Source organism: Juglans microcarpa x Juglans regia, chromosome 2D (assembly GCF_004785595.1).
Source record: "Juglans microcarpa x Juglans regia isolate MS1-56 chromosome 2D, Jm3101_v1.0, whole genome shotgun sequence".
NCBI classification, from domain to species: Eukaryota; Viridiplantae; Streptophyta; class Magnoliopsida; order Fagales; family Juglandaceae; genus Juglans; species Juglans microcarpa x Juglans regia.
This window is the reverse complement of record NC_054596.1, coordinates 3570309-3597926: the sequence shown is the minus strand read 5'-3', so window position 1 is coordinate 3597926 and position 27618 is coordinate 3570309. Positions and strand designations below refer to the sequence as shown.

The 27618-nt window shown below is 38.5% G+C and overlaps 1 protein-coding gene across 22 annotated transcripts; it reads left to right on the top strand.

Annotated features, from left to right (window-relative positions):
* Positions 1-392: 392 nt before the first annotated feature.
* LOC121249133 (titin) lies at positions 393-27606 on the top strand. 22 transcript variants are annotated; one of them, XM_041147827.1, is made up of 28 exons: positions 396-633; positions 2133-2272; positions 2891-3057; positions 3190-3480; positions 3661-3762; positions 6097-7308; positions 7790-7918; positions 8015-8176; positions 8269-9399; positions 9770-10057; positions 10152-10271; positions 10376-10879; positions 14011-14529; positions 14637-15155; positions 15262-15780; positions 15876-16394; positions 16499-17002; positions 17096-17614; positions 17719-18237; positions 18342-18854; positions 18962-19480; positions 19585-20097; positions 20205-20723; positions 20830-21348; positions 21456-24437; positions 24554-24724; positions 24807-25001; positions 26610-27606. In XM_041147827.1, exons 2-28 carry the CDS (start codon positions 2176-2178, stop codon positions 27333-27335), a joined length of 14478 nt encoding a protein of 4825 aa, XP_041003761.1. In that variant the 5' UTR covers positions 396-633; positions 2133-2175; the 3' UTR covers positions 27336-27606. The 22 variants fall into 22 exon arrangements, with proteins under 22 accessions (XP_041003757.1, XP_041003759.1, XP_041003750.1 ...); XM_041147813.1 differs by having other exon boundaries at positions 395-633; positions 3208-3480; positions 3661-7308; XM_041147815.1 differs by lacking the exon at positions 10376-10879 and adding an exon at positions 12032-12094 and having other exon boundaries at positions 395-633; positions 3661-7308; positions 10152-10208.
* The last annotated feature ends 12 nt before the right edge of the window (positions 27607-27618 follow it).

The following is a 27618-nucleotide window of genomic DNA, read 5'->3' as shown; positions in this document are numbered from 1 at the left end:
AAGTGACTTTAGATTTATATCTTGAAGTTGGCAGAGCAACATATTGGTATGAACAAGGTCATTTGGTCATGTTTGTCTTCTGCCATGAACATAAGGGGACTTATCCTTGGAACTATTAAACCCCCCCAACAGGGGAAATATCACCTCTCACAAGACAACTTACATAGTCTTTGACAAAAAGAAACTGTTCAAAGTTTGGTTTCTTCTTTTTGTAGGTGGGGACATCATAAAAGTTTTAGTCTAGGATAATTTTCCTAATTGAATGTGCTGTTTCACTAAAGGTTTGTTAGTCTAGTAGGGCATGTGACTAATCAATCAGTAGGACCATTTCCTTTGTGGCCAACTCACCAATATATTGCCATATAAGTGGCCTCTTGTCAGTTCTTGCCTACTTCAGTAACAGACTATCAAGAGATTAATACATATATCTAAGGATCCACAGACTCAACTGCACGCCACAAGATCTTTTGAACACGACCAGAATTTCAACTCAAAGGTACAAGAACTTTCAGAAGGCAATACAGAGAAGTTCAGCCAGTTTTTGCAGTTTCAAACGACAATTCACAGTAGATTCAAGCACCCCAGCATGCAAAATACCAACTAATGATGATATATCATAATCTGTTTCTTTTGGTATGGCTCCCGACCTTAAGTCTTTATATTGTCAAATGGTTTCTACTCTGTGCATTAAATTTACTTGTAAGATAAGCTTACATATATATTTTTTCTTTTTTGCTAGATAGAAGCTTATATATCTGCATATGGTAAATGAAAATTTGTAAAGATCGGCTTAGTAGAGACATGGGATTCTGGGTTACTGAAATCGCACGGAAATTTTAGGAAACAGCATTTTAGCAACAGAAACTTACAAGATACATTTTTCTTGACAGAAAGATATTAAATTTCTGCAATCTTGAAATCAATATCTTACATCCAAGCAGAATTCTATAGATAAAATAATTTTTTACAAGCTTAGAATTCTATAAATTAGACCTAAAAGGTTTACAGCAGACCAGACTTTTGATACTTCTTTACTAGTCCTAAAGTTTTCAAGATCATAATAATATTTACAAAAATCTGTCTCAATCTTGATACAGCAAAATAATAGAGTAAATTTCAGAGGCAACCAACAGTTCATCCATGATGCAAGTATCACATCGTGTGGTTTCTAATTTGTCATGAAACATCTTTAGGATGGCCAGATAGTTGATTTTGAGACAATAAAACCTATTCTAAACTCCATACTGCATCTCATATGTAGGCGATGGCGCCCTAGTTTATAGTTTAGGGAACGACCAAACAATGATACTTGGCCGATATTCATTTTTTTTCACCGGAGAATAAAAGCTTTCCCAGAAATGGAAGCAACAATGGTCACAGAAAAATATGCACATGCTCTATATTTCTATTTCTGCCGGGCACCCAAGAATCTAATGTCTACCATTTAGTTATGACACTTTTGTACATTTCCAAAGAAGAAAGAAGCACAATTTTGCACAATTTTGTACATTACACTCCCTCTATTCCAATACTGTTAGATATTCAATGGAATATAGATTGAACATTTGAAATGAGTTCTACAGCACTAGAATCAAAGTCTATGAAGTAGAAAGATCAGGTTTGACGTGACATAGCTGTAGGAAAAATGAAATCGATTAATTATACCAGCAATAAATAAAGATGGTTAAGTAGTCAATTATAGGAGCATAGCTAGCAAATATAGCAAACTAAAAATTAACTCATTACGGGTGGCTCAGAAGATTAAAAAAAGATACACTCTGCTAAATAGTTGTGTATCTCATATTAATCATCCAGTTTAAAGATCCAAACAAAAATGTAGGAACGTTATTTGCAGGGAAAGACCTGTATTTGTTGCTTGTATAGGAGTTTAAATCATCTCATTGCACTGAGAAACCAGATGTAATGTCAAACGCAACAACGTGATCAACAAGACAAGAGTCAAATGTGCATAGCACAGTTAACAAGTTGGGCTCATTTGTTTCCTTTGATCTAGACAAAATAATATTGCAAGTATAGGTTAAGAAGATGAGGGTAAAGGAGGATATGATACTTAATTCATATAGGATATATCATATGAGAAATATAAATGACTGTCCCTAAATTGATTGCAGATGAGCAAATTGTAAGGCTGATGAAATATCAAGTCAAGCAGAAATGGTGCTATCAGAGGATGAAGAGCAGCTCCAGGAAGGCGAGCGATTTGAGGCTGGAGAAGAGACAGGAAGGGGAGTAAAAGATAAAATGCCAAGAAGTGAGTTGTTTCAAGACTTCAAACATTGTTGTCTTCTTACTTTCATGGACATCCTAGTAATATCTAAAACCAACTTCAGAGTTTAAACAAATCAAGAAAATGGATCAAAAGCTTTGGATCACAGCATATATGATCTCTGTACAGTGATCCTGGTCACTCAAAAAGACAACAATCTCCATATACAGGGAGAAATTCTATCCTATGTAGATATTTATACTCAACAAAAAAAAAAAAAATTTATAACTTTTGGAGCTTTGGCTGCAAGGATGGAACCGTAGTTCAGTAAGCATGCACCATAGTCCTCTTTCCCAGTCAAATGAATTGATTTATTGAACCGTGCACACTCTTATCACAAGCAAAAGTTTGTAATTGTGCTAATGCCCTCTATCCATAAAGATGGGAATTACAAAATAGGTTGGATAAACACTAATGAACAATAACAAGCTACAACCTAATGCCCTAGACGGTTCACTGCTTCAACAGCACTTAGTAAGGCTGAAATATATAACTACACGTGCATTCAACAATGCATCTGTCGGTGTGTGTGTCATCTGGGGGTGGAGAGAGAGAGAGAGAGTACCATGATCCGGTAATAATGACCTCAAACATCTAATGCAGGTAATGACACTGAAGAAGGTTTACTTGAAGATGACACCACTAAAGTCTACAGCACTGTACATACTGGAGAGAAGATTGTAAAGCCAAGCTTTCAGGTGGAAAGTCCTGAGGAAGCAGCATCAAAATCGAGTGGTGAAGATGAGGGGAACAATACAACAGTGGAAGAGGTTTGAATCTACTGTAGTATTTAAAATCTAGTACATACTACATATACACATGCATGTGCATGGATTCATACATATATATTTGTGTGTGTGACCATATTCATCCTCTGATCTCAATTTCTTTTCATCCTGAAGCCTCATCTGTCAAAACAGGTTCATGATGGACATGGGATACAAGCCATCCCCAGAGAGCAGATTGCAGAAGCCAATGTTGTATTTGTCACCCCAAAACCAATTGAAGAAGAAATGCCAAAGAACCATCAAGACAGAGAAAATGAAACAAAAGATTCAAGAGAAGAGGATGGCTGTTTAAAGAGTATAAAAGAAGGCAATGTCAATGACCTTTCGCAAGAGTCTATAGGAGTAGGTCCAACTCAGAACTTTGAAGATGATAAAAAGGAAACAACAAACCTTTCCAAAGGAGAGGTTAGCTTTCTTTTCTCTAAATAATATGGTTTGTTTGGTCTTTCTTTCAAAATATTAAGTTTTATATTTAAAGAAGGAAGCAAAGAAGTACAAAGGAGAGATTAGCTTTTTTCTAAATAATAAGGCTTACTTGGTCTTTCTTTCAAAATCTCAACTTGTATATCCTTAATTATGATGCAGACTTTTTATGAGCAGCAGACTGCCAGTGTCAGGGCATGTGAGAGAATTGCACTGGGGACAATTCATAATACGGAAAGCCTGGAAAATATTCCTGGTGCTTCATTGGTAAAACGAAAAGAAGGTCTGCAAGGAGAAGTTGAGAATCAACATTCAACCGAATCTTCAATAGAGAACAGAGATGAGGTGACATCTTCTATAAAAATTACAGAAATCGGTGCAAGGGTAACAGGAGGTGAAGAAGAAACAGATCACACTTTAAAGAATGATGAACCAGGAGAGACAGATCGCGAAGTTGAAAGCCCTGGAGAGGTTCTTGATACTGCAAAACAAGGGAATGGTTTGCAGGGAGACGATGATAACCTGGTTCCACCAGAAACCTCAATTAACAAAAGAGATGAGCTCACATCTTCTGTCAAAACGTTTGGGGACAACCATGAGAATAACAGGCTAGCTGAGGCTACAGAAAACAGTGCAAAAACAACACCAGAAGATTCAGAACCTCCCTTACAGAGAGATGAAACAGGAGAGAGCATTGCGCTCGAGACAGCACATGGAGTTGAAATCCCAAAGAACATTCCTGATCTTGCATTGGTGAAGCAAGATGAAGGACTGCAGGAAGAATGTGAGAAGATAACTCCACCAGAAGCTGAAATAGAAAAAAGACACGAGGACACATCTTATAATAGTCTATCTGAGGCTACAGAAAACAGTGTAAAGGCAACACCAGAAGGTCAAGAAGATTCTGAGCATGCGTTACATAAACATGAAACAAGAGAGAGCATTGCACTCGAGACAAATCATGGAGTTGAAAAGCCCAAAAACATTCCTGAATCTGCATTGGTGAAGCAAGAGGAAGTACTGCAAGGAGAAGTTGAGAACCAATACTCGACCGAATCTTCAATTGAGAACAGAGATAAGGAGACATCTTCCATCAAAGTGGCTGAAGACAATGACAAAAATAACAGGCCAGTTGAAACTACAGAAAACCATGCAAGGGTAATACAGCAAGGTGAAGAAGAAAGAGATCAGATTTTACCGAATGATGAACCAGGAGAGACAGATTGTGAAGTTGAAAGCCCTGGAGAGGTTCTTGATACTGTAAAACAAGGGAATGGTTTGCAGGGAGACGATGAAAAAGTGGTTCCACCAGAAAATTCATTTAACAAAAGAGATGAGCTCATATCTTCTGTCGGAATGTATGGTGACAACCATGAGAATAACAGGCTTGCTGACGCTTCAGAAAACAGTGCAAAAACAACACCAGAAGGGGAAGATTCAGAACCTCTCTTAAAGAGAGATGAAACAGCAGAGAGCATTACACTTGAGACAAATCATGAAGTTGAAGTCCCCAAATACATTCCTGATCCTGCATTGGTGAAACAAGAGGAAGGACTGCAGGAAGAATGTGAGGAGTTGGCTTCAACAGAAGCTGAAATAGAGAAAGGAGATGGGGACATATCTTATGTCAAAGTGACTGAAGACAACTATGCCAATAACAAGCTGGTTGAGGGTACAGAAAATAGTACAAAAACTACACCAAAAGGTGAAGAAGATCCTGAAAAGAGCATTGTACTCGAGACAGCACATGGAGTTGAAATCCCAAAGAACATTCCTGATCTTGCATTGGTGAAGCAAGAGGAAGGACTACAGGCAGAATGTGAGAAGATAGCATCACCAGAAGCTGAAATAGAAAAACAACATGAGGACACATCTTGTGTCAAAGTGGTTGAGGACAAAGATGTCAATAATAATCTAGCTGAGGCTACAGAAAACAGTGCAAAGGCAACACCAGAAGGTCAAGAAGATTCTGAGCATGCGTTGCATGAACATGAAACAAGAGAGAGCATTGCACTTGAGACATATCATGGAGTTGAAAGTCCCAAAAACATTCCTGATTCTGCATTGGTGAAACAAGAGGAAGTATTGCAAGGAGAAGTTGAGAACCAATATTCAACTGAATCTTCAATTGAAAACAGAGATGAGGAGATGTCTTCCATCAAAGTGGCCAAAGACAATGATGAAAATAACAGGCCAGCTGAAACTACAGAAAACCATGCAAGGGTAGTACAACAAGGTGATGAAGAAACAGATCATGTTTTACAGAATGATGAATCAGGAGAGACAAATTGTGAGGCCTTTCAAGAGATTCTTGATACTGTGAAACAAGGGAATTACTTGCAGGGAGATGATGACAACCTGGTTCCAGAAACTTTAATTAACAAAAAAGATGAGCTCACATCTTCTGTTGAAGTGTTTGGGGACAAGACTGAGAATAACGGGCAAGCTGAGGCTACAGAAAACAGTGCAAAAACAACACCAGAAAGTGAAGAAGATTCAGGACATGCCTTACAAAGAGATGAAACAGGAGAGAGCATTGCACATGAGGCAAATCATGGAGTTGAAGGCCCCAGAAACACTCCCAATCCCGCATTGGTGAAACAAGAGGAAGGACTGCAGGCAGAATGTGAGAAGTTGGCTCCAACAGAGGCTGAAATAGAGAAAAGACAGGGGGACATATCTTATTTCAAAGTGGCTGAAGACAACAATGCCAATAACAAGCTAGCTGAGGATACAGAAAGAAATACAAAGATACTATCAGAATCTGGAGAAGATTCGTATAAGGTACTGCTGACCGATGAACCAGGACAGACTATTAGAGGTCTGACCAATCACAATGTCAAAAGCCCTGAAAATAATCTTGATTCTTTGTTGGCGAAACAAGGGGAAGGTATGCAAGGAGAAAGTGATAACCTCGGTCAGACAAAAACTTCTATCAAAGTGGCTGAAGACGAAGACAATATCGGGCCGGTTGAGACTACAAAGAACAGTATAAAGGTCATACTGAAAGGTGAAGAAGATTCAGAACACGTCTTGCAGAAAGATGATCCACAACAGAAACCCATACAGGAGAGAAATCATGATGTTGAAAAACCTGAAGAAAATCTTGATAAGTCACTGGTGAACCAAGAGGAAGACCTCCAAGTAGAAGGTGAGAACTTGGCTCCAACAGAAGCTTCAATGGAGAATAAAGATGAGGACATACCTCCTGTCAAAATGGCTGGACACAAAGCCGAAAACAACATGCAAGATGAGGACAGAGAAAACAGTCCAAAGGGAACACCCAAAGTTGAAGATTCAGAACATAGTTTGAGTAAAGATGCACAAGAGATCATTGGCTGTGAGGCAGATCGTGAAATTGAAGGCCTTGAAAAATTTGATAATAGTCCATTGGTTAACCAAGAGGTATTTCTGCAGAGAGAAGGTGAGAACCTGATTTCAAAAGAAGCTTCAGTGGAGAGAAGAGACGAGAACACATCTTACATGAAAATAGCCAAAGGTAACAATAATGATGACAATGATGGGCTTGCTGCTGAGGCTGCAGACATTAGTGTTAAGGCAACAGGAAAAGGTGAAGAAAATTTGGAAGAGGTCTTACAGAAAGATGAACCAGGAAAGGAGCCTGAACAACTTCTAGATGTGGTATCTGAAGATAAGGAGGCAGAATATATACTCGAAAAGATGGAAAATACTACCCTCGTGAAAGAGGAAGGAATCATTCAGAATCTTGAAGAAACTTCGGAAGTAGAAAAGAAAGAAGAAACAAAAACTGTGGATGATAAAAAAGAAAAAGAAGCTGCAATAGAAAAGGTAAATAATAGAATAAAATTCTTAAAAGTCACTAGTTGGTCATGCACAGGAAAGCTGTCTCCCCACATAGGTTAAGTTGACCACCAAGCTGGTAGATCTTAAACCAGAGGAGTCTTTGAGGGAGATGAAAAGTACAATTTGGGTGGTGTAGTTTTCATTGTGTTTTCCTTTTCTAATGTCATACATTTTTTCGAAGCATTTTTGGCACTAGAAATATTGAGAACCCATTGCCCAGCTGTTAGGAGTACAGAGAATTGATAGTTTGCAGAAGACAACCTAAAATTAAATGAAAACAAGGAAACTGAGTTCCTTATACTCATCATAGGGGTCTGGGATTAACATATTTCATTGATTTCAATATTGTGCATTACTGTCAAGTGTCAAAGATGTGTGCATAATTTAACATCACTGGTGCACTTTGCTCATTTCCTTTTCTATTGAAACTATGGAACCCTAATTCAAAACTTCATCTATAATGTAGGTGTTCAATACTACTAGTTTCAGCGAAGAAACTGGAGTACAAATGGCAGAGGAAATTCATAATGTTCGGGACCGGTCTCCAGAATTCAATGAGAAGGAAATAACCAAAGAAAACTCCATAGAAGAACAGGTTGGACTAAGATACAAATTTTAAGCTCAATAAATGACCTCGTCTATGTTCTTTTTTCTATAACTAACAAACTTTTCTTCTTTATTTTTCCAATAGCAATGTGGGGCATTAGAGACAGCAGCTTCAAGTACAAATACAGAAAAATCAGTCATAGAGAAACCAGCTACTGCAGAACTCCCGTCTTCATCGGATAAAAAAGAAACAGTAAAGGAAAGCTTAAAGGAAGAAGAAAGTGATGTTACGGTGTTAAAAGAAGAGGTCAGCTTGCACACAAAATCTGAATTGGTTCCCAAATCTTCCACTTTGTGTCCATTCCCAGTTTTTGACTAACAATTATAATTGTTTAACAGGCTGGAGGCACAGCTTTGGAGTTCATAAAACAGACAGATTTGACAGAGAAAGCAAAAGCAGAGACCTTACAGGACTGTGCAGGGCAAAGTAGAGACTTCACTGCTTTGACTACTATAGAGAACTATTTTATTATTCCTGAGGTGCCTGTGGAAGAGATTAATGAAAAGCTTCTGAAGCAAGAAAAAAACACAATTATTGATTCTGACTCTGCATCTGAAGCAGTTGTGAGTGAGTTAGGGTTGAAAGAAACCAAACCAGATAACAAAGAGCATGCCAAAAGCTTTGATATTGTTCCTGAAGAGAAGGGTCTAGCAACCATTGAAACAGGAGTTAGTCTAGACTCTGTAGATATTGAGGTGCAATCAGAGGAAAATTCAAAGTCGGAAGAGAATATGAGCAAGAAGATTTTAACAGTAGCAGATGAAACTGGAGAAAAAATTGAGCATCAAATGGAAGATAAAGCTCCTACTGGGGGAATTGACAATGAATTATCATTGACCAGTAGGGAGACAACTTTAGATGGCATATCAGAAGATGGCTCTCGAGATTCTTACATAATGCCATTACAAGAACATGAGCCCACAACAACCGAAGTGGGCAAGATAATGGAAGAGACTTCGGCAAGAGATGAAATTGCAAAAATTCCTTCAAGTGTGCAAAAAACAGACGAGAAGTTAATACAAAAGGAAGATGAATCCATTAATCCAACAGATGTCTCTGAACTTTTGTCTTCAGATGACGGGAAGGATGGTGCGATTGAAGAACTAAAGCACGAGGATGCAGAGTTGCACATGCCCCCAAAGCGACACATTGAAAAGAACAGCTATGAAACTGAAGATGTGGAGATATCAAAGAGAGGAGAAACAAGTGCTTTAGCAGATCAAACAGAGGTATGCAAATTGGAGTCTTTGGAAGTTGAAAATCCATCTGATGACCCCTCAAAGCCCATTGCAGTCAGTCCATATCAAGGTAGCGAAAAGACTATCTTGGAACAAGGGGACTTTGTTCAGACTGAAGGAATCTTAACAGGTGTTCTAGTAGAGAAAGGAACAACTGGCATGAAAACAAATGTTTGTAGCCATGAATGTGAACCAACAAACGCCAAAACCAATGAACTATTGGCAGAAAAGGTAAAATAAATTACTTCACTCTAATGACCGAGCACTAAAAAACAGATTCAACTTAAATTGCTTACTTTTTTTGTCTCATAAGAAGCGAGTAAGTATTAGAGATGAAACCATTGAGGGCTTAATAAATTGAGAAAGTCAATTTGTCCCATTGTTTCTAATTGTATATTAAATTATAAAAAGAAGACATTCTTTCAGTTATTGATATCATAATTTCAAATTGAGCACTCCTTACATGACTAACCAGGGTGTTTAAATAACTTTCTTATGTTTCTTTCTCTTTCCCCTTGGAAAATCAGGTCACCACCAATTGAATTTTCTCTACTATAATGAACAGCATTGATATTTTTAATAATATATTGGTCTGGAACAGAATCTTGAATCAGATGATCTGGGTCAAAAGCTAGTTTTCGGCACCGAATCAGAGGCCAAAGATCCAAGTCATGAAACACTACCTCAAACCAACAAGAGCCAAACTGAAGAGAACAGCAATGATGTTCAGGATTGGAATTTTGAATCAGTTGAACCACAAATTACACCACAAGTTCAAGGTAAAACAGAGACAAAAATGGCAATGGAGACCAAATTGAAGGCTGAAGATCAAATAAATGTATCACCAACTACAAAAGAGACCATTACAACTCACACTGTAACTGAAGGGGTCAGGAGATCAACTCATACATAGCCATTATTTTCTTTATATGAGCGATTCCCGAGGTTCTAATTGTTCTAATGATATTAAAATAATTGAACAGGTGCATGAAAGAATTCAGGAAGTTGATGGAAGTGAAGGCATCAAAGAACAGGCCATACACGGAGATATTGAGTTGAAGGAAACTCATAAAGTATCTGCTGAAGACTACGCATTTGAGAAGGTGATGTTCCATTAGTCAAGAAATCCTATGTTACAAAAATTTTGCATACCGTTGGTTTTTTCTTTTTCCAGCAACATCATTTTGAAATGCTATTTGAAAAACAGGTGGAAGACTGTGGAACAAAATCTACTGATTACCTAGAGGCAACAGACAGTGAGCAAACAGAAACTGTTAAAGCAGATATCCAAGAAGCAACAAGGGAGACAGAAACATCTGGTACAAAAGCACTGAAAGAAGAAAAGATACAAGATGAGTTCAGTCTTAAGCCTGAAGGTGTCATGACAGCAGTAGCTAAAGATTCAGAAGAAAAGATCAAAGTGGAAGTTGATCATTTCCTTGAAGAAAATGACAATGCAACTGTGGTACCAGCAGAGTCAATCGTAGGAGAAGTTCCCATGGATGACAAAGCTGTCAAGGAAACAAGCTCGGATGAGAGATTAGAAACTATCACAATTCAGCCTCGTCCACAAGCTGAAGAAGCGGGCAGCAAGAAGCTCAGAATCGAGGGTGTTGATGGAAGTGAAAGCAGCAAAGAACAGGCCATACAACAAGAGAGTCAGTTGAAGGAAATTTATGAAGTATCTACTGAAGAAGACATACTTGAGAAGGTGACGTTCAATTAGTAAACAAATCCTTACACAAATCTTGCAGACTATTGGTTTTTCCTCTTCCAATGCATCATTTTGAAATGCTATTTGATAAACAGGTGGAAGACTGTGGAACAAAATCCTCCGATTACCTAGAGGCAACAGACCCCAATAAGCATACAGAAACAGTTCAAGAAGATATTCAAGAACCAACAAGGGAGACAGAAGCACCTGGTACAAAAGCACCAGAAGAAGAAAAGATACAAGATGAGGTTAGACTTAAGCCTGTAGATGTCTCGAAGACAGAAGCTGAAGATACAGAAGAAATGATAAAAGAAAAGATCGAAGTGGAAGCAGATAATTTTCTTCATGAGAATGACAATGCAACTATGGTACAAACAGAGTCACCCATTCGAGAAACTCACATGGATGACAACTCCAATGAGAGTTTAGAAACTATCACAATTCAGCCTTGTCCACAAGCTGAAGAACTTGGCAGCATGAAACTCCGAATAGAGGAAGTTGATGGAAGTGAAGGAATCAAAGAACAGGTCATACATGGAGAGAGTGAGTTGAAGGAAATTCAAAAAGTATATGCTGAAGATGACATACTTAAGAAGGTAACGATCAATTAGTAAAGATGTTACATAAATCTTGGACATTGCTGGTTTTTCTTCCTCTAGTGAACATCATTCTCATATGCTATTTGATAAACAGGTGGAAGACTGTGGAACAAAATCCACTGATTACCTAGAGGAAACAGACTCCAGTGAGCACACAGAAACACTTATAGCAGATATCCAAGAGCCAACAAGGGAGACAAAAGCATCCGGAACAAAAGCACCGGAAGAAGAAAAGATACAAGACGAGGTCAGTCTTAAGCCTGTAGAAATCTCGAAACCAGAAGTTGAAGATAAAAAAGAAACGATTAAAGAAGAAATACAAGTGGAAGCAGATAATTTCCTCGGTGAGGATGGCAATGCAACTGCGGTACCAGCAGAGTCACCCATACCAGAAGCTCACATGGATGACAAAACTGTCAAGGAAACTAGCTCGGATGAGGGTGTAGAAACTATCACAATTCAGACTTGTCCACAGGCTGAAGAAGTTGGAAGCAAGAAACTCCAAATAGAGGAAGTTGATGGAAGTGAAGGCATAAAAAAAGACTCCATGCATGGAGAGAGTGAGTTGAAGGAAATTCATAAAGTATATGCTGAAGATGACATACTTGAGAAGGTGACGATCAACTACTAAATAAATCCAACGTTACATAAATCTTGCATGCTACAGGTTTTTCTTCTTCTAGTGAACATCATTTTGATATGTTATTTGATAAACAGGTGGAAGACTCTGATTACCTAGAGGAAATAGACTCCAGAGAGCAGACAAAAACACTTACAACAGATATTCAAGAGCCAACAAGGGAGACAGAACCATCCGGAACAAAAGCACCGGAAGAAGAAAAGATACAAGACGAGGTTAGTCTTAAGCCTGTAGAAATCTCGACAACAGAAGCTGAAGATAAAAAAGAAACGATTAAAGAAGAAATCCAAGTGGAAGCAGATAATTTGCTCGGTGAGGATGGCAATGCAACTGCGGTACCAGCAGAGTCACCCATACCAGAAGCTCACATGGATGACAAAGCTGTCAAGGAAACTAGCTCGGATGAGAGTGTAGAAACTATCACAATTCAGCCTTGTCCACAGGCTGAAGAAGTTGGAAGCAAGAAACTCCAAATAGAGGAAGTTGATGGAAGTGAAGACATAAAAAAAGACGACATCCATGAAGAGAGTGAGTTGAAGGAAATTCATAAAGTATATGCTGAAGATGACATACTTGAGAAGGTGATGATCAACTACTAAATAAATCCAATGTTACATAAATCTTGCATGCTACTGGTTTTTCTTCTTCTAGTGAACATCATTTTGATATGTTATTTGAGAAACAGGTGGCAGACTCAGATTACCTAGAGGAAACAGATTCCAGAGAGCAGATAGAAACACTTACAGCAGATATTCAAGAGCCAACAAGGGAGACAGAACCATCCGGAACAAAAGCACCGGAAGAAGAAAAGATACAAGATGAGGTCAGTCTTAAGCCTGTAGAAATCTCGATGACAGAAGCTGAAGATAAAAAAGAAATGATTAAAGAAGAAATCCAAGAGGAAGCAGATAATTTGCTCGAAGAGGATGACAATGCAACTGCGGTACCAGCAGAGTCACCCATACCAGAAGCTCACATGGATGACAAAGCTGTCAAGGAAACTAGCTCGGATGAGAGTGTAGAAACTATCACAATTCAGCCTTGTCCACAGGCTGAAGAAGTTGGAAGCAAGAAACTCCAAATAGAGGAAGTTGATGGAAGTGAAGGCATAAAAAAAGACGCCATACATAGAGAGAGTGAGTTGAAGGAAATTCATAAAGTATATGCTGAAGATGACATACTTGAGAAGGTGACGATCAACTACTAAATAAATCCAATGTTGCATAAATCTTGCATGCTACTGGTTTTTCTTCTTCTAGTGAACATCATTTTGAGATGCTATTTGATAAACAGGTGGAAGACTCTGATTACCTAGAGGAAACAGACTCCAGAGAGCAGACAAAAACACTTACAGCAGATATTCAAGAGCCAACAAGGGAGAGAACAAAAGCACCGGAAGAAGAAAAGATACAAGACGAGGTTAGTCTTAAGCATGTAGAAATCTCGACGACAGAAGCTGAAGATAAGAAACAAATGATTAAAGAAGAAATCCAAGTGGAAGCAGATAATTTGCTCGAAGAGGATGACAATGCAACTGCGGTACCAGCAGAGTCACCCATACCAGAAGCTCACATGGATGACAAAGCTATCAAGCAAACTAGGTCGGATGAGAGTGTAGAAACTATCACAATTCAGCCTTGTCCACATGCTGAAGAAGTTGGCAGCAAGAAACTCCGAATTGAGGAAGTTGATGGAAGTGAAGACATCAAAGAAAAGACGATATATGGAGAGAGTGAGTTGAAGGAACTACATAAAGTATCTGCTAAAGATGACATAGTTGAGAAGGTGATCATCAATTAGTAAAGAAATCCTATTTTACATAAATCTTGCAAATTGCTGGTTTTTCTTCTTCAAGTGAACATTATTTTGAAATGCTATTTGATAAACAGGTGGAAGACTCTGGAACAAAATCCTCTACTTACCTAGAGGAAACAGACTTCAGTGAGCAGACAGAAACACTTACAACAAATATTCAAGAGACAACAAGAGAGATAGAAGCATCGGGTACAAAAGCACCAGAAGAAGAAAACATACAAGACAAGTTCAGTCTTAAGCTTGTAGATGTCCCGACAACAGAAGCTGAAGATACAGAAGAAACAATTAAAGAAAAGATCAAAGTGGAAGCAAATAATATTCTTGATGAGGATAACAATGTAACTGCGGTACCAGTGGAGTCACCCATACATGAAGCTCACATGGATGACAAAGCTATCAAGGAAACTAGCCCGGACGAGAGTTTAGAAACGGTCACATTTCAGCCTTGTCTACAAGCGGAAGACGTTGGCAGCAAGAAACTCCCAATTGAGGAAGTTGATGGAATTGAAGGCATCAAAGAACAGGCCATGCATGGAGAGCGTGGGTTGAAGGAAATTCATAGAGTATCTGCTAAAGATGACATACTTCAGAAGGTGACGATCAATTAGTAAAGAAATCCTTTGTTACATAAATCTTGCATATTGTTGGGTTTTTTTATTCTTCCAGTGAACATCATTTTGATATGCCATTTGATAAATAGGTGGAAGATTGTGGAACAAAATCCTCTGATTACCTAGAGGCAATAGAATCCAGTGAGCAGATAGCGACAGTTAAAGCAAATGTCCAAGAACCAACAATGGAGACAGAATTATCTGGCTCAAAAGCACCGAAAGAAGAAAATATACAGGATGAGGTCAGTCTCAAGCCTGCAAATGTCTCGACAAGAGAATCTGAAGATGCAGAAGAAAAGATTAAAGAATATATCGAAGTGGAAACAGATAATTTTCTGGACGAGGATGACAATACAACTGCGGTACCAACAAAGTCACCCAAACGAGAAGCTCACAAGGATGACAAAGCTGTCAAGGAAACTAGCTCGGATGAGAGTGTAGAAATTATTACAATTCAGCCTTGTCCACAGGCTGAAGAAGTTGGCAGCAAGAAACTCCGAATTGAGGAAGTTGATGGAAGTGAAGGCATCAACGAACAAGCCATACATGGAGAGAGTGAGTTGAAGGAAATACATAAAGTATCTGCTAAAGATGACATAGTTGAAAAGGTGACGATCAATTAGTAAAGAAATCCAATGTTCATAAATCTTGCACATTGATGGGTTTTTTTATTTTTCGAGTGAACATCATTTTGATATGCTATTTGATAAACAGGTGGATGATTGTGGAACAAAATCCTCTGATTACCTAGAGGAAATAGACTCCAGTGACCAGACAGAAATAGTTAAAGCATTTATTCAAGAGCAACCAAGGGAGACAGAAGCATTTGGTGCAGAAGCACCAGAAGAAGAAAAAATACAAAACGAGGTCAGTCTTAAGACTGTAGATGTCTCGGAAACAGAAGCTAAAGATACAAAAGAAGCGATTAAAGAAAAGATTAAAGTGGAAGCAGATAATTTGTTTGATGAGGATGACAATGCAACTGCGGTATCAGCAGAGTTACCCATACGAGAAGCGCACATGGATGACAAAGCTGACAAGGAAACTAGCTCGGATGAGAGTGTAGAAACTATTACAATTCAGCCTTGTCCACAGGCTGAAGAAGTTGGCAGCAAGAAACTCCAAATTGAGGAAGTTGATGGAAAAGAAGGCATCAAAGAACTGGCCATACATGAAGAGAGTGAGTTGAAGGAAATTCATAAAGTATATGCTGAAGATGACATACTTGAGAAGGTATTGATCAACTACTAAATAAATCCAATGTCAAATAAATCTTGCATACTGCTGGTTTTTGTGAACATCATTTTGATATGTTATTTGATAAACAGTTGGAAGACTGTGGAAGAAAATCCTCTGATTACCTAGAGGAAACAGACTCCAGTGAGCAGACAGAAACATTTACAGCAGATATTCAAGAGCCAACAAGGGAGACAGAAGCATCCGGAACAAAAGCACCGGAAGAAGAAAACATACAAGACGAGGTCAGTCTTAAGCTTATAGAAATCTCGACAACAGAAGCTGAAGATAAAAAAGAAACAATTAAAGAAGAAATACAAGTGGGAGCAGATAATTTGCTCGATGAGGATGGCAATGCAACTGCGGTACCAGCAGAGTCACCCATACCAGAAGCTCACATGGATGACAAAGCTGTCAAGGAAACTAGCTCAGATGAGAGTGTAGAAACTATCACAATTCAGCCTTGTCCACAGGCTGAAGAAGTTGGAAGCAAGAAACTCCAAATAGAGGAAGTTGATGGAAGTGAAGGCATAAAAAAAGACGCCATACATGGAGAGAGTGAGTTGAAGGAAATTCATAAAGTATATGCTGAAGATGACATACTTGAGAAGGTGACGATCAACTACTAAATAAATCCAATGTTACATAAATCTTGCATGCTACTGGTTTTTCTTCTTCTAGTGAACATCATTTTGATATGTTATTTGATAAACAGGTGGAAGACTCTGATTACCTAGAGGAAACAGACTCCAGAGAGCAGAGAAAAACACTTACAGCAGATATTCAAGAGCCAACAAGAGAGACAGAACCATCCGGAACAAAAGCACTGGAAGAAGAAAAGATACAAGACGAGGTTAGTCTTAAGCCTGTAGAAATCTTGATGACAGAAGCTAAAGATAAAAAAGAAACGATTAAAGAAGAAATCCAAGTGGAAGCAGATAATTTGCTCGGTGAGGATGGCAATGCAACTGCGGTACCAGCAGAGTCACCCATACCAGAAGCTCACATGGATGACAAAGCTGTCAAGGAAACTAGCTCGGATGAGAGTGTAGAAACTATTACAATTCAGCCTTGTCCACAGGCTGAAGAAGTTGGCAGCAAGAAACTCCAAATTGAGGAAGTTGATGGAAATGAAGGCATCAAAGAACAGGTCATACATGAAGAGAGTGAGTTGAAGGAAATTCATAAAGTATATGCTGAAGATGACATACTGGAGAAGGTAATGATCACTACTAAATAAATCCAATGTTAAATAAATCTTGCATACTGCTGGTTTTGTGAACATCATTTTGATATGTTATTTGATAAACAGGTGGAAGACTGTGGAAGAAAATCCTCTGATTACCTAGAGGAAACAGACTCCAATGAGCAGACAGAAACATTTACACCAGATATTCAAGAGCCAACAAGGGAGACAGAAGCATCCGGAACAAAAGCACCGGAAGACGAAAAGATACAAGACGAGGTCAGTCTTAAGCCTGTAGAAATCTCGACAAAAGAAGTTGAAGATACAAAAGAAACGATTAAAGAAGAAATCGAAGTGGAAGCAAATAATTTGATTGATGAGGATGGCAATGCAATTCAGGTACCAGCAGAGTCACCCATACTAGAAGCTCACATGAGTGACAAAGCTGTCAAGGAAACTAGCTCGGATGAGAGTGTAGAAACTATCACAATTCAGTCTTGTCCACAGGCTGAAGAAGTTGGCAGCAAAAAACTTCGAATAGAGGAAGTTGATGGAAGTGAAGGCACAAAAGAAGAGGCCATACATGGAGAGAGTGAGTTGAAGGAAATTCATAAAGTACATCCTGAAGATGACATACTTGAGAAGGTGACGATCAACTACTAAATAAATCCAATGTTACATAAATCTTGCATACTGCTGGTTTTTCTCCTTCTAGTGAACATCAGTTTGATATGTTATGTGATAAACAGGTGGAAGACTGTGGAACAAAATCCTCTTATTACCTAGAGGAAATAGACTCCAGTGAGCAGATAGAAACACTTACAGCAGATATTCAAGAGCCAACAAGGGAGACAGAAGCATCTGGAACAAAAGGACCAGAAGAAGAAGAGATACAAGACGAGGTCAGTCTTAAGCCTGTAGAAATCTCAACAACAGAAGCTGAAGATACAAAAGAAATGATTAAAGAAAAGATCAAAGTGGAAACAGATAATTTCCTCGATGAGGATGACAATGCAACTGCGGTACCAGCAGAGTCACCCATACCAGAAGTTCACATGGATGACAAAGCTATCAAGGAAACTAGGTCGGATGAGAGTATAGAAACTATCAGAATTCAGCCTTGTCCACAAGCTGAAGAAGTTGGCAGCAAGAAACTTCGAATTGAGGAAGTTGATGGAAGTGAAGGCATCAAAGAAAAGGCCATACATGGAGAGAGTGAGTCGAAGGAAATACATAAAGTATCTACAAAAGATGACATAGTTGAGAAGGTGATGATCAATTAGTAAAGAAATCCTATGTTACATAAATCTTGCAAATTGCTTGTTTTGCTTCTTCAAGTCAACAGTATTTTGAAATGCTATTTGATAAACAGGTGGAAGACTCTGGAACAAAATCCTCTACTTACCTAGAGGAAACAGACTTCAGTGAGCAGACAGAAACACTTACAGCAAATATTCAAGAGACAACAAGGGAGACAGAAGCATCAGGTACAAAAGCAGAAGAAAAGATACAAGACGAGGTCAGTCTTAAACCTGTAGATGTCTCGACAACAGAAGCTGAAGATACAGAAGAAACGATTAAAGGAAAGATCAAAGTGGAAGCAGATAATATTCTTGATGAGGATGACAATGCAATTGCGGTCCCAGCGGAGTCACCCGTACGTGAAGCACACATGGGGGACAAAGTTGACAAGGAAACTAGCCTGGGCGAGAGTTTAGAAACTGTCACAATCCACCCTTGTCCACAAGCTGAAGACGTTGGTAGCAAGAAACTCCCAATTGAGGAAGTTGATGGAAGTGAAGGCATCAAAGAACAGGACATGCATGGAGAGCAAGAGTTGAAGGAAATTCATAGAGTATCTGCTGAAGATGACATACTTCAGAAGGTGACGATCAATTAGTAAAGAAATCCTATGTTACATAACTCTTGCATATTGTTGGGTTTTTTTATTCTTCCAGTGAATATCATTTTGATATGCTATTTGATAAACAGGTGGAAGACTGTGGAACAAAATCCTCTGATTACCAAGAGGAAACAGACTCCAGTGAGCAGACAGAAACACTTACAGCAGATATTCAAGAACCAACAAGGGAGACAGAAGCATCCAGAAAAAAAGCACCAGAAGAAGAAAAGATACAAGACGAGGTCAGTCTTAAGCCTGTAGAAATCTCGACAACAGAAGCTGAAGATACAAAAGAAATGATTAAAGAAAAGATCAAAGTGGAAACAGATAATTTCCTCGATGAGGATGACAATGCAACTGCGGTACCAGCAGAGTCACCCATACCAGAAGTTCACATGGATGACAAAGCTATCAAGGAAACTAGGTCGGATGAGAGTATAGAAACTATCAGAATTCAGCCTTGTCCACAAGCTGAAGAAGTTGGCAGCAAGAAACTTCGAATTGAGGAAGTTGATGGAAGTGAAGGCATCAAAGAAAAGGCCATACATGGAGAGAGTGAGTCGAAGGAAATACATAAAGTATCTACAAAAGATGACATAGTTGAGAAGGTGATGATCAATTAGTAAAGAAATCCTATGTTACATAAATCTTGCAAATTGCTTGTTTTGCTTCTTCAAGTCAACAGTATTTTGAAATGCTATTTGATAAACAGGTGGAAGACTCTGGAACAAAATCCTCTACTTACCTAGAGGAAACAGACTTCAGTGAGCAGACAGAAACACTTACAGCAAATATTCAAGAGACAACAAGGGAGACAGAAGCATCAGGTACAAAAGCAGAAGAAAAGATACAAGACGAGGTCAGTCTTAAACCTGTAGATGTCTCGACAACAGAAGCTGAAGATACAGAAGAAACGATTAAAGGAAAGATCAAAGTGGAAGCAGATAATATTCTTGATGAGGATGACAATGCAATTGCGGTCCCAGCGGAGTCACCCGTACGTGAAGCACACATGGGGGACAAAGTTGACAAGGAAACTAGCCTGGGCGAGAGTTTAGAAACTGTCACAATCCACCCTTGTCCACAAGCTGAAGACGTTGGTAGCAAGAAACTCCCAATTGAGGAAGTTGATGGAAGTGAAGGCATCAAAGAACAGGACATGCATGGAGAGCAAGAGTTGAAGGAAATTCATAGAGTATCTGCTGAAGATGACATACTTCAGAAGGTGACGATCAATTAGTAAAGAAATCCTATGTTACATAACTCTTGCATATTGTTGGGTTTTTTTATTCTTCCAGTGAATATCATTTTGATATGCTATTTGATAAACAGGTGGAAGACTGTGGAACAAAATCCTCTGATTACCAAGAGGAAACAGACTCTAATGAACAGACAGAAACACTTATAACAGATATTCAAGAACCAACAAGGGAGACAGAAGCATCCAGAAAAAAAGCACCGGAAGAAGAAAAGATACAAGACGAGGTCAGTCTGAAACCTGTAGAAATCTCGACAACAGAAGCTGAAGATACAAAAGAAACGATTAAAGAAAAGATCAAAGTGGAAGCAGATAATTTCCTCGATGAGGATGACAATGCAACTGCGGTACTAGCAGAGTCACCCATACCAGAAGCTCACATGGATGACAAAGCTATCAAGGAAACTAGGTCGGATGAGAGTGTAGAAACTATCACAATTCAGCCTTGTCCACATGCTGAAGAAGTTGGCAGCAAGAAACTCCGACTTGAGGAAGTTGATGGAAGTGAAGGCACCAAAGAAAAGGCCATATATGGAGAGAGTGAGTTGAAGGAAATACATAAAGTATATGCTAAACATGACATAGTTGAGAAGGTGAGGATCAATTAGTAAATAAATCCTATGTTCATAAATCTTGCATATTGTTGGGTTTTTTAATTCTTTGAGTGAACATCATTTTGATATGCTATTTGATAAACAGGTGGATGATTGTGGAACAAAATCCTCTGATTACCTAGAGGAAACAGACTCCAGTGACCAGACAGAAACAGTTCAAGCATTTATTCAAGAGCAACCAAGGGAGACAGAAGCACTTGGTGCAAAAGCACCAGAAGAAGAAAACATACAAGACGAGGTCAGTCTTAAGCTTGTAGATGTCTTGACAACAGAAGCTAAAGATACAGAAGAAACGATTAAAGAAAAGATCAAAGTGGAAGCAGATAATATTCTTGATGAGGATGACAATGCAACTGCAGTACCAGCAGAGTCACCCATAAGTGAAGCTTACATGAATGACAAAGCTGTCAAGGAAACTTGCCCGGACGAGAGTTTAGAAACTGTCACAATTCAGCCTTGTCCACAAGTTGAAGACGTTGGCAGCAAGAAACTCCCAATTGAGGAAGTTGATGGAAGTGAAGGCATCAAAGGACTGGCCATGCATGGAGAGCGTGAGTTGAAGGAAATTCATAGAGTATCTGCTGAAGATGACATACTTCAGAAGGTGACGATCAATTAGTAAAGAAATCCTATGTTGCATAAATCTTACATAGTGTTGGGTTTTTTTATTCTTCCAGTGAACATCATTTTGATATGCCATTTGTTAAATAGGTGGAAGATTGTGGAACAAAATCTTTTAATTACCTAGAGGCAACAGACCCCAGTGAGCAGACAGCAACAGTTAAAGCAAATATCCAAGAACAAACAATGGAGACAGAATTATCCGGCACAAAAGCTTTGGAAGAAGAAAATATACAAGATGAGGTTAGTCTCAAGCCTGCAAATGTCTTGACAATAGAAGCTAAAGATGCAGAAGAAAAGATTAAAGAATATACCGCAGTGGAAGCAGATAAGTTTCTAGATGAGAATGACAATGCTACTGCAGTACCTGCAGAATCATGCATAGGAGAAGCTCATATGGACGTCGAAGCTATCAAGGAAATTAGCTCGGATGAGAGTTTAGAAATTATCACAATTGAGAACATAAGATTAGAGCAAGAGGAGCCCATGGTTCACAAAAATGAAGAGAAAGAGAGCGTAATTCCGGTGAAACCAGGTGCAGATGAAGTCGAGGATGTCAAAAAAAGTCCCAACACAGTTGTCAGCTCCAAGTACCTTGGTGTTGAAGAAACCCAGGAAACTGGGCAAAGTTTAAGAGTGGAAAAGCTGGATTCAGATAGAACTGAGGAAGGAATCAAAGAAGATTCTGGAACAATGTCTGAAGCCAAATCTCTGGGCATTGAAATGGTTACCCAAGGTGAAATGACTTATGGTCAGACTCTCCCTACAGGGAATCTGGAAGAGGAATTTCAAACACCATCTTCTGCTTTGCTTTCTTTGGAACGGGAGCATGGACCTACAACCGTAGTCAAGGAGGCAGAAGCAACCAAAATAATGGAAGAGGAGATAATCGATGATAAGAATATCGATGATTCTTTGGCGACAAAGGCAACAGAAGAGGCATGCTTGCAAAATAAAGAGCAACTTCAAACATTATCTTCTGCTCTGCTTTCTAAGGAACAGGAGCATGAAGCTCAAACAGCATTCAAGAAGACAGAAGAAGAAAGCACAAAGGAAGTGGAGACGCTAGATGACAAGAATATCAACAATTTTTCAGCAATAAAGGAATCAGAAGAGACGGGCTTGGAGCAAGAGGAGCCCATGGATCATGAACACGTGGAGAAAGAGAGTGCAACTCTAGAGAAACAAGATACAGATGACGTTGAGGTAACCAAAACGGTTTCTGCCGCAGACTCTAGGCCCAAATACTTTGGTGGTGAAGAAACTTATGAAATTGGGGAAAGTTTTAGAGTTGAAAAGCTGGATTCAGAAGGAAATGAGGAAGGAGTCAAGGAATCTTCTGTGACAGTGTTTAAATCTGAATCTCTGGGCATTGAAACGGTTACCAAAGATGAAATGACTCCTGATCAGACTCTCCCTGCAGTGAATCTGGAAGAGCACTTTCAAATAGAATCTTCTGAATTGCATTCTTTGGGACAAGAGCATGGACCTACAACTGCAGTTATGGACACAGAAGCAATCAAGACAACAGAAGCGAAGATGCTTGATGATGAGACGTGCCTGCAAAAGGAAGAGCAACTTCAAACCCTCTCTTCCACATTGCTTTCCGGGGTACAAGAACACATTGCTAAAGCAGCATTCAAGAAGACAGAAGAAGACAGCATAAAGGAAATGGAGATGTTAGGCGACAAGAATATCAACAATTTAGCAATAAAGGCAACAGAAAATACAAACTTGGAGCAAGAGGTGCATAGGGAGCTCAAAGTCTCCACATTGGGTCTAGAAATCAACAAAGAAGTACAGAAGGGCAGCTTAAATAAATCACTTGAGGAAGAATATTGCACTTTAGATGGATTTTCAAAATTAGAGACTGAGGAAAACGAAGAGAGAACATACCCTCATATTGTATCAGAAACCAGAGAACTAACAAAACCAATTGAGGAAGCTTCCAATATTCGCTTTGAAATAAGTGAAAAATCTATTGAATCTGCGTTGCATGTTCACTGTCAGGAAGTACTACTCAACCCAGAAGAAAAGATACAGGATGAAGGTATTGTGAAGCTTGAAGTGGATAATAGTTGTGATAAGACTGAAAATGCAACTTCAAATGTGGAAACAACAGAATCAAGCTCAGGGGAAGCTGCACTGAATGACGTGTCAACAAAGGATACTAGCTCAGTCGAGAGTAGTCTAGAAACAGTTAAAACGGTGTCCAGTACACTGGCTAAAGAAGTTGCTAGCATGAATCTTGAAAAAACTTCATCAAGCTTTCTGACTCAACTCCCAAATATTGTTGACAAAAATTCAGAGAAAGCAAGTGAAAGCCAGAAAAGTATAGATGCAAATGAAGTTGAGGAAACCAAAACAGCTTCTGGTGCTGTTTTCGAGTCCAAATATCAAACTGATGAAACTGGGGAGAGACTAACAGTGGAGAAGCTGGATGCAGCTGAGGGTAAAGAAACCAAAGGAACTTCAGAAACATCATCTAACTCTAAGGCTCTATGTGTTGAAGCAGATAGCAAAGATGATGTCATTGCTGGTCAGACACTCGCTGCAGGGAAGTTGGGAGACCAACTTCAAACTATATTTTCTTCATTTCTTTCCAGGGAACAGGAGCATGGAACCACAACCGCAGGCGAGAGGACAGAAGAAGAGGAAATGAAGGGAGCTAAAATGATAGGTGACGAAAGTATTGACAATTCTTCTGCTGCAAAGACAACAGAAGGAACATGCTTAAAAATGAAAGAGCACATGGAGCTCGAGGTATCCACACTGGGGCTTGAAAGCAGTAAGGCCACACATAGGGGCAGCTCAAATGAAGTACAAGAGGAAGAAGGCAGCAAGCTAGATCAAGCTTCAAAACTAGAGCCTCATGAGAAAGAAGAGATGAAATATGATGATTCTCCATCAGTTGTCCAGAGTCATCAAGTACTCCCAAAATCAGAAGATATGAAAGAAAAGCATCTTGAGGCAGCAATGACTGACTTGAACGCTGAAGAGAGTCAGTGCAAGGAAACAGTTGAGGAAAATCAAATATTCAAGAACCGAGTTTCTATGGAAGAGGTCAGAGAGGTAAATCGCGGTTTATTATTCATGCAGATTAGTTTTTTTTTTTTTTGCTCTCACCCTTGTATTTCTGTAACTATTATAAATTGAAAAACTATAATCTCGGTGTGAAAATATAACAGGTCATGGAGGAAAATGAAGTTGCTAAGGATTCTCAATCAGTTTCTCTGGGTGACGAAACAATTATAGAGAGCCATCAAGGAGATGAACTAAAAGCAGTAGCGTGTCCTGAAGAGGAGACGAACAAAACTTTTAAAGCCACAACGAATGCAAATCAGCATGAAGCACTCAAGGTACAAATTTAAATTTTGCTTTTGTTATCTCTTTTCCTGATTCTGTTGAACTATAAAGATCAAGCTTTTATCTATTATACAGTTGCCTGAACTAATTGACAAGGACAGTGCAAGCGAGAACATTGAAAAGAAGATTACAGCAGAAGAGAGCAGCTATCTGGATGAAGCAGAGGGGAAGAACATTGAGGAGGCAGTAAGTGAGCTGGACCTTGATTATAAAAGTGGTGAAACACACATCACAAAGGAGAAAACAGAAGTCATAGCTCTCAGTGAAAAGGTCAGATAACCTTCAACCCTTCCTTCCTTCCTTGCCCATAGAGGTCAAAATTTTAGAAAACAAAATGGATTCTAACTTTGTCGCTTTAATTTTGTTATGAGATCTCCACAGAAATACTGAAAATGACATAGCTAAAGTGATTTGAACATGTTTTCGCTCTAAACAAGGATTCAGTAAGAATTTTCACTGATTATAATTTATAATAAATAAATAAAAGTCGCCGATTATCTTAAAAGGAATGTTCCTATCAAATCATAAATGACAAGAGCTTTAGCCTTTCCCCTGGAGAGGTTGATAATAATGATAAACAAATAAATAAATGCAGAAGCCAACCACATGGAGTCATGCACTCAAGATCACCTCTCTTCCCTTTACTACTACAAAATTAAAGAGAACCTAAAAAATCTTGAGATTTGCGATCATTTCCAAGGATGTAAGGATGAATCTTGAGATTTGAGTTTCAGTTCAACATCCAAACGCAGCTTGAAAACAAGAGTAACATCACCGGCAGAAACATCGTTTGAGCTGCATTGTAAATGAGTGTGCCTGACTTTTCAACCATATACATATTTGTTTTCCTTAGTTATCTGCTTATACCCCATAATGCTTTGTTTTGCTTTCCTTTGTTATTATCACCCATACTGCTTGACTTTTCAACCATTTTGGGCATGTTTTGTGAAAATTATTTTTGAAGTTTATAAAGACTAGTTTTTGTTTTTCTCAACAGCTATGCGTTTTTTGGGATATTTTGCATGCAAGTGCATATAAAGAAAAAAAAAACTAAAAATAAAATGACACAAGTATGGAGCTTACAAAATTCTTATTGTTTCCTTTCATTTTCGTTTCTTTCTTTTTTCTATCATCATTTTCCTATTTTCAAACTCTAATGTCTTAATACTTCCTTAAACTTTCATATTCGTGCCGTGCTGTACTTTCTATTCCCAAAACTCTCTTTTAATGTTATAGACGCATCACACATAAAAAAGCTATTTTATATCTCCTAATGTCTTGTTAATTGAATTTGACTATTCCTTAGATCTTTTTTTTACTTATAGCTGATGGTTTTTATTCCTTTTTCTTTCTCAGTAACTAATGACTTTTATTCATTGAAGGTGCATTGAGTACATTTATGTTATTGTTTGTTATTCTCTTCTGAATACCAGAACTCAATGTTAACGAGATACTTTTGTTTGTTCTTTTTTTTTTTTGAATAGGTAATAGATATTGTTATTTGTTCTTTGAGTTGTATAATCATTTTGGGACATGGATGGTACCACACAAAATATGTTTTTATACAAGAATTTGAAGCTTTAGTTTAAATCAATTATTAATCAAATATGTTTAGATCACACTTAGAATTATATTAGCCCCCCTCCCCAAAGATAAACATCCTACCTTCGCCCCTGCAAGGATGTATCTTCAACTGTTATTTTAACTTTGGAAAGAACAAAGTATGCCTGGAACGGTACTAATGTAGCCATTGTTGAGTTTAATTTTAATGATTTCTTAGCATATACCCAATCATTTGAAAATCTGAATGGAACCTAAAGATCAAAGTTGCATAGAAAAGAAAAAACTGAGAAGCTTTTTTATTTGTCTTATATCTAGGAAGTGGTTGTAGAGATATCACAGAAGGAAGGCACTGCAGGTTTTTCAGAAGTCAACGAAATCACTGAAGACATTCAGCAGCTGGAGAAGAACTCTTATGCAGCATCTGAAAAAAAGATTCCAGTAGAAGAAGAGCCCAGTGAGAACAAAGAGGCAGCGTTTATAACAGACAATGAAGATGTTCTACCAGTGCTACAGCATCCAAGTGACAAAGCCTTGCAGAAAGTTGAGCTAGAACATGAAAGACCTGGAAAAGCTACTGAGGTTGATGCAGAAGAGAGAAGGATTGAATGTGAAGGAGAAAAAAGAATGGGGGGTTCAGGTGAAATAAACAAGGAGTCTGCATCAGTGGATTCAGAAAAGATGTCATCATCCGACCTCATGCAGATATCCATGAAAAAAAGTTTGCACGCGGCTAAAAACTTGACAAAGGAGAGAGAACCAATGCCCAGCAAAGCAGAAATAAAAAATGAAGGGGCAGAAACGACACAAATTGACAAAGCAAGAGCAGATGAGGAGGAAGGAGATGAACACAAAAGATCAGAACCAGATTCTGATGCTCCAGTCATGGTAGAAGCCTCTAAAGATACCGAGGCTAAGGTTCCTCACAAGAAATCTCATAATATCCTATCAGGTGTTGGATCAAAGGTCAAGCATTCAATTTCCAAGGTGAAGAAAGCCATTACCGGCAAGTCTTCTCATCCAAAGACATCATCACTGAAATAATATAAGAAAGCAGATGACTCCTTCAGTTGCAAAAATTCAGATGCAGAGACGGTTATGTAAAAAGGGCTTGTTGTTAGTTTGAAGTTTCAAAATTCTTTGAGTGTGGTGTGTATTTGTACAGCTTGAATAAGTTCGGACTCATTATTTGTGAAGAGTCAAGCGAACAACGGCATGATTGTTATTGTATAGCCAACCTCATATTGTAAAACATATTCTGCTCAGACAAGTATCAAGATGTGATTATATAAATCAAAGTGATTATTTGCTTGAAGGTAGGGAGATT

Excerpts from the sequence above, each read along its gene's own strand:
- LOC121249133 (XM_041147810.1), top strand. The coding sequence starts at position 2,176 with ATGGTGCTATCAGAGGATGAAGAGCAGCTCCAGGAAGGCGAGCGATTT. Across the intron at positions 2,273-2,890 it reads AAAAGATAAAATGCCAAGAA|GTAATGACACTGAAGAAGGT; the intron begins GTGAGTTGTTTC and ends CATCTAATGCAG. Across the intron at positions 17,615-17,718 it reads AAGATGACATACTTGAGAAG|GTGGAAGACTGTGGAACAAA; the intron begins GTGACGATCAAC and ends TGTGATAAACAG.